General features: G+C 38.0%; 1 protein-coding gene across 1 annotated transcript in view; it reads right to left on the bottom strand.

Moving 5' to 3' along the window:
• Positions 1-731: 731 nt before the first annotated feature.
• The window catches only part of LOC137996274 (probable G-protein coupled receptor Mth-like 1), a 13,868-nt gene continuing 775 nt past the window's right edge, over positions 732-13,824 (bottom strand). Inside the window, exons 2-5 of the mRNA XM_068841686.1 lie at positions 7,192-7,335; positions 6,914-7,050; positions 6,238-6,400; positions 732-4,045 (exon numbers count right to left, since the gene is read on the bottom strand). Of these exons, the coding sequence (XP_068697787.1) occupies positions 3,759-4,045; positions 6,238-6,400; positions 6,914-7,050; positions 7,192-7,335 (731 nt within the window). The 3' untranslated portion in view covers positions 732-3,758. The remainder of the gene's footprint in view (positions 4,046-6,237; positions 6,401-6,913; positions 7,051-7,191; positions 7,336-13,824) is intronic.

The following is a 13,824-nucleotide window of genomic DNA, read 5'->3' as shown; positions in this document are numbered from 1 at the left end:
CGCTTTTAATACTTCTAAAAGAATTACTTCGCCTTTTTGAAAGCTAAGCCACAAGTCAAAAATAAGTAAGTTCAACGATTCTATATAAATAATTGGCATCAGTTTGTGTTCAAATTTCGCGTCATTTAGCTTGCTTAGGGTAAAAACATTTCTGATATTTTCGGAGCAATTCAAAGCGTTCCGATTTCGAGCGTAAGACTTTACACAGAAAATGAATAATAGCAACATTTGAAGAATATGAAGTAAAAGTAGGGTTTACGAATTAGGTAGCAGGTACATTTTCGGCGCGTTAAATATCACCCCTTTTCCGCCGCCATGTTATGCGGCCTTTGAGGATGTTCTTTAAAGAGCTTAGAAAATCACAATTTTAACATGTCTGTAAGAAGTATCGATCGGAAGTAGAAATGAATAAGAATGGTTGTTCTTATTACTGGGTTGCCAGTATGGCAATCCCAATCGGAAAATGTGTAATATTTCTCTGTTTTATTATTATTTTATTTTTTCCGTGTCGGTAAAAGTTTGTCACTCCCCTGCTAAGTGGTGTCTTTGTGCATAGAGTCCTCTCTGCGTATATTGTTAGGTTTGAGGGGGCTGGGGTAATGCGTAGATTTCTTTGGTGCATGCAGGCGTCGAATGTCGTCGAAAGTTATCGTAACGCAAATGGCGTTTTAGTGGATCTTTAAACAAAATGTACCCTCATGGAGCTCAAGAATGGAATGTGAATTGGATGAACAAGAAAGGCGGTGAAAAATAAATATGTGGAATCTTTAAAGGGACGAATAATGGTCTTCGACAACAATTTCATGTTTCGCCGTTGGACATCAACTGAGCTTTGTTTCTAATATTTACCAATATTTACTAATTTGATATTATATAAAACACTGAAATCAAATGGCATTTTTTTTATGGATCATTTTAATAAACATTGAAGGAATCCAACGCCCTGAATGGATCAAAGTGTTTACTGAAGTCGCATCTTAGTTGTCTGGCAATTTACATTTATTTTGTACTCAACTCTGCAAAGGTAAAAAAAAAAGAAAAAAAAAATATATATATATATATAAAGTGTGAAACTTGATTTTCGTAAAACAGTGCTCAATACATAGAAGTACAGCTTAGTATATATGGAAGAAAAAGACAAATAAACTACAAGTTCATCCCTACAAGCCTGTTTCGTGGTCGCCCACTCATCAGGGGATTTAATGAGAATAAACTATACCATCGCCTATATACAATATAGTTTGTCTAATTTAATATGCAGTGCGAAATTAAGTTTAGTTATTGGGCAGGAGGGCTTTGTTTCCGATGGAAGAAACATAATTGAATTTTAAGGTGACTTAATATAGTGGTTTTAAGAAACATTTACCATGATTGCAAGAAATGGAGACATTGAGAGGATCACTTCTGTGTTTGCACTTTCAATGTCTCCATTTCTTGCAATTTGCGGCTTCAACGGGATTCGAACCCATGCCCTTTGCGATATCAATGCAATGCTCTACCTCTCCAATGGAGCTGCAAAGCCACTCAGTTATGAGTAGGGGCCTGTTTCTTGAACGTCCCGAAACTTTGCGGGCCATTTTTGGGTGTCACAATTTCCTTTGTATCTCAAGAACGGAGAGGATTTAAGTCGTAAAACTTCACATTTATTTCTCTCTTTCTTACCTTAAAAACCCTTTAAAAGATCGGCTCTCCAAAATATGCGGTTAGCACTTTCCGGCACAAATAGCTTTTCGGGCCCGAAACGTTTTCCGGACTTTCGAGAAACGGGCCCCTGTTCAATTCTCTGAAACCGCCTGAATTTTTCGGTTGTCTATATCTTGGCTGTACTATGGCAGGCTTGGGCGCTAAGCGTAACGTCATTGTGCACACTGGCTTGAACGCGGGATACTTGAAAAATGGTTCAGTGAGTTATTGTGGGCTGTTGTAATACCTCCCTGTTAAAAATGAAGTCCTTCTCAAAGAATGGGTCATCTGAATTTAGACGGAAAAACTTGCCAAATATCCAGCAACGTCACAGCTGTTCAGATCATTTCGAACCCTCCTGTTTTGAAGGTGTCTTGGTCACAGTGATCGATGCGACAGTTGCATGTAATTGATGAGATGTTAACTTTGTGACCCGAAAAAAAAAGTCATTTGAAACCTGACACTTCCGGTTCCATTTTCCCCATCCCACCCGGGCAAAGGTCAAATTCTCCACCCCGGGGAGGGCCTTACCCATCAAAAGCCCCGGGTTTTCCGGGTTGGGGAGGAAGGGATGTTGAAGTTTTCATTTCATCGGCGCATAATCCTCTCAAGGATGACTTTACCTTTTAGTGAATAGCATATCTTAGCAACCTATTTCTAATTATATTTTTCAGGTTGTTGTATTACTTTTAAATGTAGATTTCTTTTCGTTGATTGATCAATTATTGGTAACTTGCGTATTTAAGTATTTGTAAAACGGCCTAAACGGTCGACGCAAGAACAACAGATTTGAGGTAAGGTTTACGAGTTTATTACAGTCAACAGAGCTCGAGTGATATAATGACAATAAAACGGGAACGAGTAACACTAAAAACAAAATAAAACAAAGCTACAATAAGCTAATGAATTAAACATAGTAAATTGATATTATTTACAAGTTGAATAATAAAAACTATCCTACATAGCAGATACATGCGAATCAAAAGGCAAAGAAATTATTAACAAAACAAGCAAAAAGAGTGTAAATTCTAAACAATGTCATAATCCAAGAACCATTATATGAGGCACGGACTTGGCAATAGCAAGAGGTATTAGCACTGAATGCTACGTGAAGCTACAATAGTACATTGAAAGTAATAATTGTGAAATAGTCATAACAAACGGATGATTTGGAATTAAAATCATACATATAATGAAAAGGAAAAGAGTTGAGCAAAAATACAGTACATGTAATCACTTATTGTAATCACTTATTGAAAAAAAAGTTCAACAGGCAAATTACATGCTTTGCCACACTAAAGGCCAACGTAGATAAATAAATCATAGCAAAAGCTAATGATATGTGGCAATCACTGCTAAGAAACTAAAATCAATGACAGAAACGGAAAGCTATGTGTAGTAAACTAGACTACACTAAAGGCTAGGCATAAATAAAGAAATAGGAAAATACTGATAACATTACCAAGTGTTATTGATAACTACTCATCTTAGACGACTTGAAAATGACTTGTCTTCAAGACTGACACTTCAGGTAAATCTCATATAAAAGTAACGGGGCTGCTGATCGGAAATTTTGAAAAGAACGCCTAAGAGGTACAAAGATCCTGTCTAGTATGCGTGGCATAATTTTTTTCACCCGTAAGAGGTACCAAATTATGGGTTTTAATAAGATAAAATGAAAAATTAGTTAATTGCCAAATATCTCCTGTCATAATTAGTCGGCCCAATACCCTAAAAGGTACCGCTAAAGCTCCTGCTGTGGACTTTTTGAGGCCGAACACCCTAAGAGGTACCAAAACCGCTGTTTTAACCCCTAAAAGGTAGGACGAGCACCCCCGTACTTTTTTATGGGAGACCCTCCCGAGGGGGGTGTAGGGAGTAAGTTTGCTACCCACTTATTTAATTTAACTTAAGTAAATAAATCAATTGTCACATCAATTAACACTGCTATTGCCCACAGCTTTCTAATATCGTTCTTGTTAAAGAAACTGAATATGTTAGAAAACTAAACTGTACCATTACTGCGGCTGTCTTTGTTAAATAAAGATTGTTGTAACTTTTTCATGGCATATATATTACAGATGAGTTTCTTCGTAATCTTGAACGCTAGGACTCCAAGAACGGCTAGGGGTAGGGGTAGGGGTAGTGTTAGGGGTAGGGTTAGAGGTAGGGTTAGGGGTAGGAGTAGGGGTAGGGGTAGGATTAGGGGTAGGGTTAGTGGTAGGGTTAGGGGTAGGGTCCTTTGTCTTAGCTGTATTTTTCGCTGCATTTGAGGTGCACCGATTCCTTAATTTGGCTATTTTGGCTCTATATAGCTGTATTGATTTTCCACTGGCGGCAAATGACAAGAAGATGAACAGACCTATGAAACATGCACAAATATCATCAGTAAATGCAGTTTTTGAACGAAATGCTAAGAACTCTTTTATTTTCTTTGAAACCTTAGCCTTCTAGATTTAATAGTACACATTTCGGATGTAGGCAGTTTTTAATAAGCGTTACGTGTCTCCTTGCTCTTCTTGCCAACTTCAACATCACTCGTTTCTTAGAATACAGGCAATTTACGTCACAAAGTGTCACCCAAATGCAGCTCTTTAATTAAGTAAAGTTTAACTGCTGCATTTACTCAAAGCTAAAAATAATGATAACCTTTACGCTTACCTTCTTGTTGAAAATAGGTAGCAAATGTTTAGATTTAAAGGGACACTTCGTGTTGGATGTAAAAATTGGCAGTGCATCTAATCATAGTTAATCTAGGGACTGGTTATGAAACCCTGGGAATTTCAAAAGCAGGAACAATACAGTCACAATTAGATGTTCAACCGACCGTGACCCTGCACAATACTTTGGTTTTGGTTCGCAAGTTAATTTCGAATAAATTAGTCGAAGCTTTTGATTGGTTATCCTGCCGAAAAAAGCGTGTCGGGTTTTGCGCAGGGTCAAGGCCAAAAAAGCGAACAAAAATATGAAACAAAGAAACTTGTTGAGTTTCATAACCAGCCTACATCTATTAACTGTGGTGGAGTTGAGCCGGGTATCTAGCGCAAAGCGGGATGGCTAACCCTAAAGCTCATATAGGGAAGTTCGTCTGAGCCCACTGCTTAGAACTTTGGGATGGTATGTAGCCACCTTACTTTCTTACTGAACTTTTGATTGGTCTGACAAGCGAAGGTACACTATTTACTTCTCAAAATCTTAGAAGACTCAACCCACGCTGCGCTTCACGGTGTAAGCACTGGTTATTGATAACAAAGATGATGATGTTGATGATGACCATTACGATGATAATAATGATGACACTTTTGAAGCGTGGACAGAACGGCTTGTCATATGAAACTTTCAGTAAGATCAAGTCGTTCCAAATGAGTATCCTTTAAGCATTCGAATATGTGAACATATCATACAAAGAAAAGGTTGTTTGAGATTCGTATTGAAAAACAACGATACTGAGGGAGGTACAAAACTAAATATGAGGTAACCAACAGAGACTAAATTACAGGACGCTGGTGATTACAACGAATAAGTTTTGTTCCACATTAGAAGCATTTAAATCGGACCTTGGACGGTTTAACAAATGATGAAAGTTGATTTCGTTCGATTATGTTCAAAAAGAGAATCTTGCGAGCTGAAAGATCCTCAGGTATAGTCAGATTATAAAATTTGACCCCGGTTTAATTGAAAGGAAGTTACTTATGGACGTTTCAAAATCACTTCGTTTTTTCTTCCTAAACCGACGTCAGGAAACGAACGTTATTTAGGGGTGGAAATATGAAAGAGAATATGTTAAATTGTATCTGACTCTCCCAACTAACGCTCCTCACAGCCTTGTTTCCTCCCTTCGGCTTAACAATAAACGGATCCCTCGTCCTTACGTAATCCAGCCCTCACCCCTCTTAATAACTGAGAGTTTGAGGACAGCGGCAACGACAACAAAAACGTCACTCCAAAATATAACTTAGTGCTATTGCAAATATTTCGCGATAATTCTTTCTGTCTTGTTCACTTTGTACAATTACAGGCGAACTATCCAGTAACCGGGTGGGTACGAACTGTTTTAAATTGAGTCTAAACAGAAAATGAATGGTTCATTGTTATATGCTCACGCTTTCATCAAAACCTAAAATTTGTTGATTTCACTATGTTGTTTTTTGGAGTTCGGCTGCGCGTGCAGCACGATTGTTTTCCTTTCTTAAGCAATAATATTTTTGTTTTGTGCCGTTGCCGTGGCCGTCGTCTTTGCTTTATCAAACTCCCTTTTGAACGTTCCAACTGAAAAGCCAGCTTGAAAAACTAAAGATTCTAAGTAGGCCTTTAAGACCTCGAATTTCATTGAACCAGCATCGGACAAAGCTCTAATTATGGTTTGGGGTTGGACGTCACTGTTCTGTCGTGCATTTTTGTGCCCCATTGTTTCCTGAGTCAAAACCGAGAATCGTTGTAAGAGCTGCATGAGTCCTGACACAAAGACTAAGCTGAAATCATAACTACGGCAAATCAGAGATAAACAAAATCGTGCAAAAATAAAGAAAATAAAACAAAGAAAGAGCATAATACCTTGAAGGCTGTTCAGAATAACATACGGGTACCACAAAAATGATAAAGCCTTAACGTTGGCAACGATTCCAAGAATCCATGTCACCTCCATTACTGACGCCATTTTGACAAAAACCAAGGCTACGCTGGTGCTATGCCGCACATTGGTTACCTTCTGCGTTCTCTGAAAAAAAGAAAAAGTTCGTCACTGATAATGTTGGAATGGCACCAAGCAAGGAAGACTTAACCGTTACACAAAGTGTGCCCCTTTTGCATGCGAAACTGTGCCTGGTTTAAGAGGCATTTGTCAATGGTTGCGCTACCTTCTCGTAAAAGCTAATTCTTGCTCTCTTGCAGTAAGAAACATAGACTTCCGGTCTGTGTAGCAGCAGTCCTTTTATTATTCACTGGTGTGTCGCATTTTGAAAATCAGTCGGCTATTCAGCCGTCAAACAATTAATTGATTGGTGATGATTGGCTTGAGACTAAGGGATCCCGTCCATCTGTCAGTTTCAGCCTTGCAGTACAAGACCCGTTGATGTGTGGTTAGGCAGAAATCGTCCGTTAGTTGGCGAGTGTGGGGGAGTGCCATCCTCAATCACTCAGACAGTAGCTATTTTATTTATTCAGTACATCGTTTCGAATGCTATTATATCAAAATCTGATAAATGCATATCTAATAGCTTTGTGGACGTACCTTCCTTGTCTTTACAATGTGCAACACTGTATGCACCAATGCAAATGCATTGAAGAGCATTATCAATGCGACTGGCGCACCAAAGAAATAAAGAACAGCTTGGGGTTTGGATATGAAACAGTATGCCTCTCCTTCTCCTGTTAATCAAAGCATGGAAAAATATAAATCAATCAAAAGGCTTTAAGTGCAAGCAGGCAGGAGCGACTAAAAGGTATACAAAATGAACTGCACTGCCGTGACACAGTCCTTTTAAATTCATATTGAGAGAGCAGACCTACCGTATCCAATGAATCCTTTGCTGAGAATTTGGTCAATGATCACAAAGATGCACACGGCAATAGCAGGAACTCCCCATCCGAACAAACAGTATCTCACTAAGCGTTTATTCTGGTGTCCTTGACGACTCGATCCACGTCCGCCGTCTAGGTTCAAGAAAAAAAAATCGATTTATAATAATAATAATAATAATAATAATAATAATAATAATAATAATAATAATAATAATAATAATAATAACAACAATAATAATAATAATAATAATAATAATAATAATAATAATTAACATGAACAAATTACTCTGTTCCGATTGGCATAGAGCAGTGCAGTTCAGGTGTTAACACCGGTGCAAAAAAGTGCAATACCGGTGCAAAAACTGTAATATCAGTGCAAATTACACATCGAAATTCTGGATTATGATTGTCTGATAAACAATAGAGTTTGGTCAGAACAAATCAAATCTTTTGTTTTCAAATCAAGCGCCTCACCTAGATGGCACAATTTTTTCCTGATTGCGTGATACGCGTACGTTTCTTCTGCTTAACCATCTCGACTTTTTTCATGTGTATTATTAATAAGTAATTACATGATTTTTGTCATGCTATTTGAAAAATATATATAAAAAAAGCACTTGTAAATGTTTTCAAAGACGTACAAAATTGCACGAGCTCGTAGGGCGTGTTCAATTTGTATTTTTTTTTTCGGACTACAAATTGAACTCGCCCTAAGGGGTGGTGCAATTTTGTTCGTCTTTGAAAAAAATTACTCTTGCTGATTTATTCCAAATTGCACTTCAAATCATGTGACTGACTATACTGCAACTAATAAAAATCAATCTCTTTAAGTCTCAAGGTTCTTTGGCTGAGCACGAGTGCTCTACGAATTGGGGAGACTACAAATCAAATCAAATTCCGAGTGAGTCCACGACAAATTTTGACCGCTGTGATGACGAATATTGCTGTCGATAAAAGTATTAAGAACGCTGAACCACAATCAATTTGTTTTTTTGTTTTTTTGTTTTTGTTTTTGTTTTGTTTTTTACCACAATATTCTACGCCAAGAGAGAGAAAAAAAAATTAATTCAGAGCGTGTGACACAAAGAAAGAGCAAGCGTTGTCTATTTAACAAATCGAAAGTGGTTCAGCGTTGTCTGTACTCTTATCGACAACGATATTCGTCATCACAGTGGTCAAAATGTTGTGGACTCACAAAGCGCAGCTAAGTGAGTCCACAAATTTTGACCACTGTGATGACGAATATCGTTGTCGATAAGAGTACAGATAACGCTGAGCCACTTTCGATTTGTTTTTTACCACAATATTCAACGCAAAAGAAAGTTTTTATTTCAGAGCGTGACCAAAATCATGACACAAAGAAAGAGCAAGCGTTGTCTATAACTTTCTCGCAATATGACTGGTCTCTTTCCCAAAATGGGCTTTCCTGATTGGCTATTACATTTGCATGACAAATTGACGAGAGCATGACGTGTACAACGTTGACTTAACTCTTATCGACAACGGCAAATTAGCCAATCAGATTGTGAGATTACAAGCAATTGTGGTAAAATTGTGGTTTATTTCCCAAAATGAGCGTTCCTGATTGGCTATTACAATTGCGTTGTCCGTAAAACAACAACGTGAAATATTCAAATTTGAGGTTTTATCAGGAACGTCAGCACTTGAGGATAAATTTTCCTTTTCTCCCCTACATTAAGCGCCATTCCGACCAGCTTCATTCTTACGAAACTAACACACCCTTGTCCTATTAAAAAAGGTTGAAATAGTCACGACGTTCTCGTTGTCGTCGCCGTAGTAGTTGCTTAAATTCACTATTGATGTCACCGAAACTTGTACGCTTTTTTCGGCGTAGTCGCCATATTTCAAAAGTTTTTATTTAATCTTTTGAAAAGCGCGCCAACAAGGACTTGCTGCATCCCATTTGTTCCCCTCGTATGGGCTGGAAGTAAAATGTAATGCGTAGCACTTTTAATTTTAATTTTTTCTGCCCATACAAATTTAATCAGCCAATGGGGAAAAGAAAATGGAATTTTTAGGTGCCACCAGAACCCTTCGTTTCACCGACCACGTGACCAAAAGAAACGGAGGGCTCTGGGGACGAGAATGGACTCTTATCGACAGCGGAAAATTAGCCAATCAGATTGCGAGTTTACGAGAAATTGTGGTAAAAAATAGTTTACCATGAAAGACTTTCAAACTGAACTGTGTAAATGGCGCCTGGAAGAGAGGGTCGAGACTACTTTGTCACAGGTCTCAACTTAAGCGTGTTTCATGCTCCTTTTCGGCCTATGTCCGGAATGCACGTAATTAGATTTGTCAAGCGTCACAAAGTGTCAAGTTGCTCTCAAGTTGCTCTCCTCCCAAACTTCAACATCGCTCGCGTGCGGGAATACATGACAATCAGCGTCACAAAGTGGCTCTCAAACTCCAGTCCTTAGAGTTACAAGATAAACAGCTGCATTTGCTCCAACCAAAAAATAACACTAACCTTTACCCTTACCTCATTGTTGGAAATCGGTAGCAAATCCTGAGACTTTAAAAATAGACACTTTGTGTTGCGAATCAAAATTGAACTTGAATCTAATTACGTACATTTCTGGACATAAGTGTTTGTGTGTTTTCGCGTGGCGAAGGAGCCTCCACTCCCCTCCCCAACCCTCCCCTCCCCCCACTCCTACCCCAAAGTTGACTTACTCTTATAAGCTTACCCGAGGAAGTAAATGTCTTGTGCACATCATATGCCATAGAATTCATCCACGTGAATGAGCATAAGACAAAGTAATGAAGAAGAATGGCAATGACCTGACATTGCTCATGACTGGAAGTCTTAATTGCTGAGAGAAAGAAACCTTGATACAGCAGCAAAGATAGCGACAAGTTGATAATGATCAGTTCAGAAAATAGAGTGTAAGTTGCCAACAGGAGAAGGAGAGAAGCCATTGACGTAATGCAGCCAGCTGAAGTCAATATTTGGAGAGTTTTTTCTTTGACTATAACCCACTTCTCGGAGGATGTAAATCCAAACAGGATGGTCAGAGGCGGAGGTTTTAAAGCCATTTCAGAATCACCACAGGTTCTCAAAGAGCTGGGCTTAAATCCGTTACACAATGCGCATTGCAGATTTCGGAATCTTATTGTCCTGCTGCTTATGGAACAAACAGGAAAACCATACCCTAGGCACTGTGATTGGCAGTACGATCCATTTTTCTCCCGACCAATCCCTGAACAGTCTTGAAAATGAGGGATGCATTGCTTTAAGTCTTGTACCCAAGATTCTGTGAATTGTAATGAACAGTTGGCATGCGCAAAGCGCATAATTTCACTAACATTGAATGCCTTTGTGTTAAACCATTCATAACAATACACATGGAGTTTCCTGTAGGTAATATCCACTGCACCATTGCACCTTGCACAAAATACATTTCTGTAAGTAATGCGCCGGCGTTGATCAAACACGGGCCAATCATTTAACAGATCGCTTCGATCTTCATTTTGACATTTACGGCGCAAAATCTCATCTGTCCAGTTCCTTTGACATGTACTCCACACTGCAAAACCCTCAACATCCTTTGTTTTGAATAAATGTTCGACCGGGCGACAGATTTCATGCTGGCTTAGTGGGCTTCCTCGAGGGTTGACTCGCTTTCTGCACCTGCAAATGATAACGCTAGCGATGACGATGACGATAACGATAATGATATTAACCACTTTATTCAAGTTTCAATTTTGTCCAGCTGAGTACAAGTGCTTTACAAATTGGGGATACTGTAAATCAATTCAAATCACTCGTCGTGAACGGCAAGTCCAATCAAATTATGGTTTTAGGTGAGAGAGGAAAACCGGAGTATTTGGAAGGAAAACTCTAGGGGCAGAGTCGAGAACAAACAAACTCAAACCATACCTTCGAGTTCGGAAATCCAACCTGGGCCAAATTGGTGAATGGCAAGGGCTCTACCCCAAGGGCCAACTCCACACCCCATTCCCCCTACAGCCCTCTGCTCCCCTCTTTGCGGGAAACAAAATCCAGGGAAATTTATTGTAAATTCACCAAGATGCACTGTCTATCTATCAGTTTGCACGTCGTGGAATTGAATTGCCATGATTATATCTACCAATAATAATAATAATAATAATAATAGTAATAATAATAATAATAATAATAATAATAATAATAATAATAATAATGATAAAGCTTTATTAGGGATGACAGATAAAGACATCGTCTTTTTTTCCAATCTGGCCCTTCTAAGTAAATAAAGCTCTAAATATATTTACAATTATATATTAAAATATATATAATAACAATAAACTGATTCAGTAGAAAAATTAAAACTAGGTTGATAGAAATTAAATTGACAATTAGTTAATAAAGTCTCTCTATACTGAGTTCTGTAGCACTTTCCAATCTCTGTTGAAAAAGGTGCTTGCACTTGATATTAACTGAAAAACGTTTGGTGACGTAATGAGGTGGAGATGACGTGGGATTGAATTCCAAATGGTCGGCGCTATAAAGGAAAATCGTCTTTTACCGGCATTAGTCTTTGCTTTTGGAAGTGTTAATGACAAGTTTGTCTTGGCTAGAGTGGTATAACGGTGACTTGGCCTTTTAAATAGGTTGGCCATACTATCAGGGAATAGGTCATTAAGTAATTTAAAGGTCAGATTTAATCTGCGTTGGCGAACAATGTCACTAAAAGGACAGATCTTTAACTTTTGGAAGAGTTCCAAAGAACGACAAGAGGTGTCGGCATTAAGGAGGAGTCGTGCTGCACGTTTTTGCGCTAGGAGTACTTGTTATAAGAGTTCAGACGAGCAGTTGCCCCAAACTGAGCAACAGTATTCGATGGTTGGCTTGGCTATTGAATTATACAAGAGCAACGTTTTGAAACCCACTGTTACTTTTCCTGCGCTACTTCACACAAAGGCGAAGAGTTTTCATCCTATTAGTTCTTTATCCAATAAAGTGTAAGGAATATATTAACTTTATTTCTATTAAAAGAGAAGTATTGCGGCAAATTGCAATGCGAAAGCTTATGCTAAACATTACAAATAGTAAATCAGGCAAGCAACACTTGGCGATGGATTGACCTGGTGATCTTATCGGCAATGCATAATCATGTGGCTAGCCTTACATACTTATGTTTCATCCCTGCCAAGGGACTCATCAGAGAACTTTCGGCTAACTTGTCAAACATCACGTTTGAAGTCCCGCTAGCATCAAAATGATGGTGGCAATGAGGCCTTATATCACATAAGGATTCCCAATTGCATAATATGCCAATTAACAACTTGAAAAAGTGTAAGAATTTCACAATTTCGGCGTAATTTAAATCGAAGAATATAAAATCAAGAGCCGATGCAATGCTGAATGATTTTGTACTATACTTCGGCTAGTCAAATCTGGGCTCTTCAGCTACAGCCATAAAAATTGACTGTATTAAAGGGTATTTTCATGTGCATAAATTAATGCGCACCGAAAATAATAATATAAAAAAAAGTCAAAATGTCTGAACATTTTTGTCCAGGCTTGTTTTTTTGTTTTGTTTTTGTTTTTGTATTTTTTTTTTTTTTTGTTCTTTTTTTTGTTTTTTTTTTTTTTTTTTTTTTTTTTTTTTTTTTTTAGAAAAAAACAAAAAAAAAAAAAAAGAGAGAAGTGATCCCCGCGCTTATCTGGACAATTTAAGCAAGTGTCTCTTATAGACACCTGAACAATTCAGCCCCCAGTTGTTCATTCGATGGATAGCGCTATCCATCGGATAAATCACCATCCAGAGAATAAACACCAACAAAATCAATTGAATTATCCATCGATTGAAGAACTGGAGCCGGGTGGTTTCAACGGGATTCGAACCCAGGACCTCCGTGATGACAGTGCAATGCTCTATAGATTATACAGATTATATAGGTTATATAGAGAGTTGCTTATAATTATTGCTTACAATTTGTTGAAATCAAAGCAGCAGTCGCCATATTCATCACAAAATTTATCGCAGAAACATCGTAATCCTTTTCGTCTGAGAGCGTTTCTCTCGTCCACACCACACCTATCCCTGCAACTGTATCTCTCCCAGTCGTCTCCCCAATAGTAAGAATTATCTTGAAAATTACGGATTTCTTCAGCCCAGTTTGTTCCCTGCAGATCTACGCAGATGCAAATAATTATATAAGACTCAGAACTGAATAAACAGTGAGAAAAAAACTGTGTTTAAATGTTGAATCATCATAAAGATTTCAATTGAAGTACAAATAGAGAGGCACTATTTTTCAGACGATATACCATAACTTTTTGTTTGCCTTCCAAAATGTTGCATAATTATAGCATTGTAGAAAGCGAATCGCCACTTAATAATTTAATATTTGACGCCATGAAAGTTTCACTCACTGATTTTTTAGAACAGGAAACAGGACATGAAATTCTTGGCGACAATGCATCTGAAGGCAGAAAAAAAGTTGCGAGCTAACAGCGGACATTCTTGGAAGTCAAAATGTAAACATTATTTCTCATGAATAGGCTCACAAGGTTGTTACCTTGTTCCCTTTCAAACTTGTTCCCAGCTTTTTGATCCCTTGTTCTCTAAAATATTTTGACATTATTTTCATGTTCTCCAGTTCAAATTA

Source organism: Montipora foliosa, chromosome 3 (genome assembly GCF_036669935.1).
Source record: "Montipora foliosa isolate CH-2021 chromosome 3, ASM3666993v2, whole genome shotgun sequence".
NCBI classification, from domain to species: domain Eukaryota; kingdom Metazoa; phylum Cnidaria; class Anthozoa; order Scleractinia; family Acroporidae; genus Montipora; species Montipora foliosa.
This window is presented reverse-complemented; position numbering and strand designations above follow the sequence as displayed.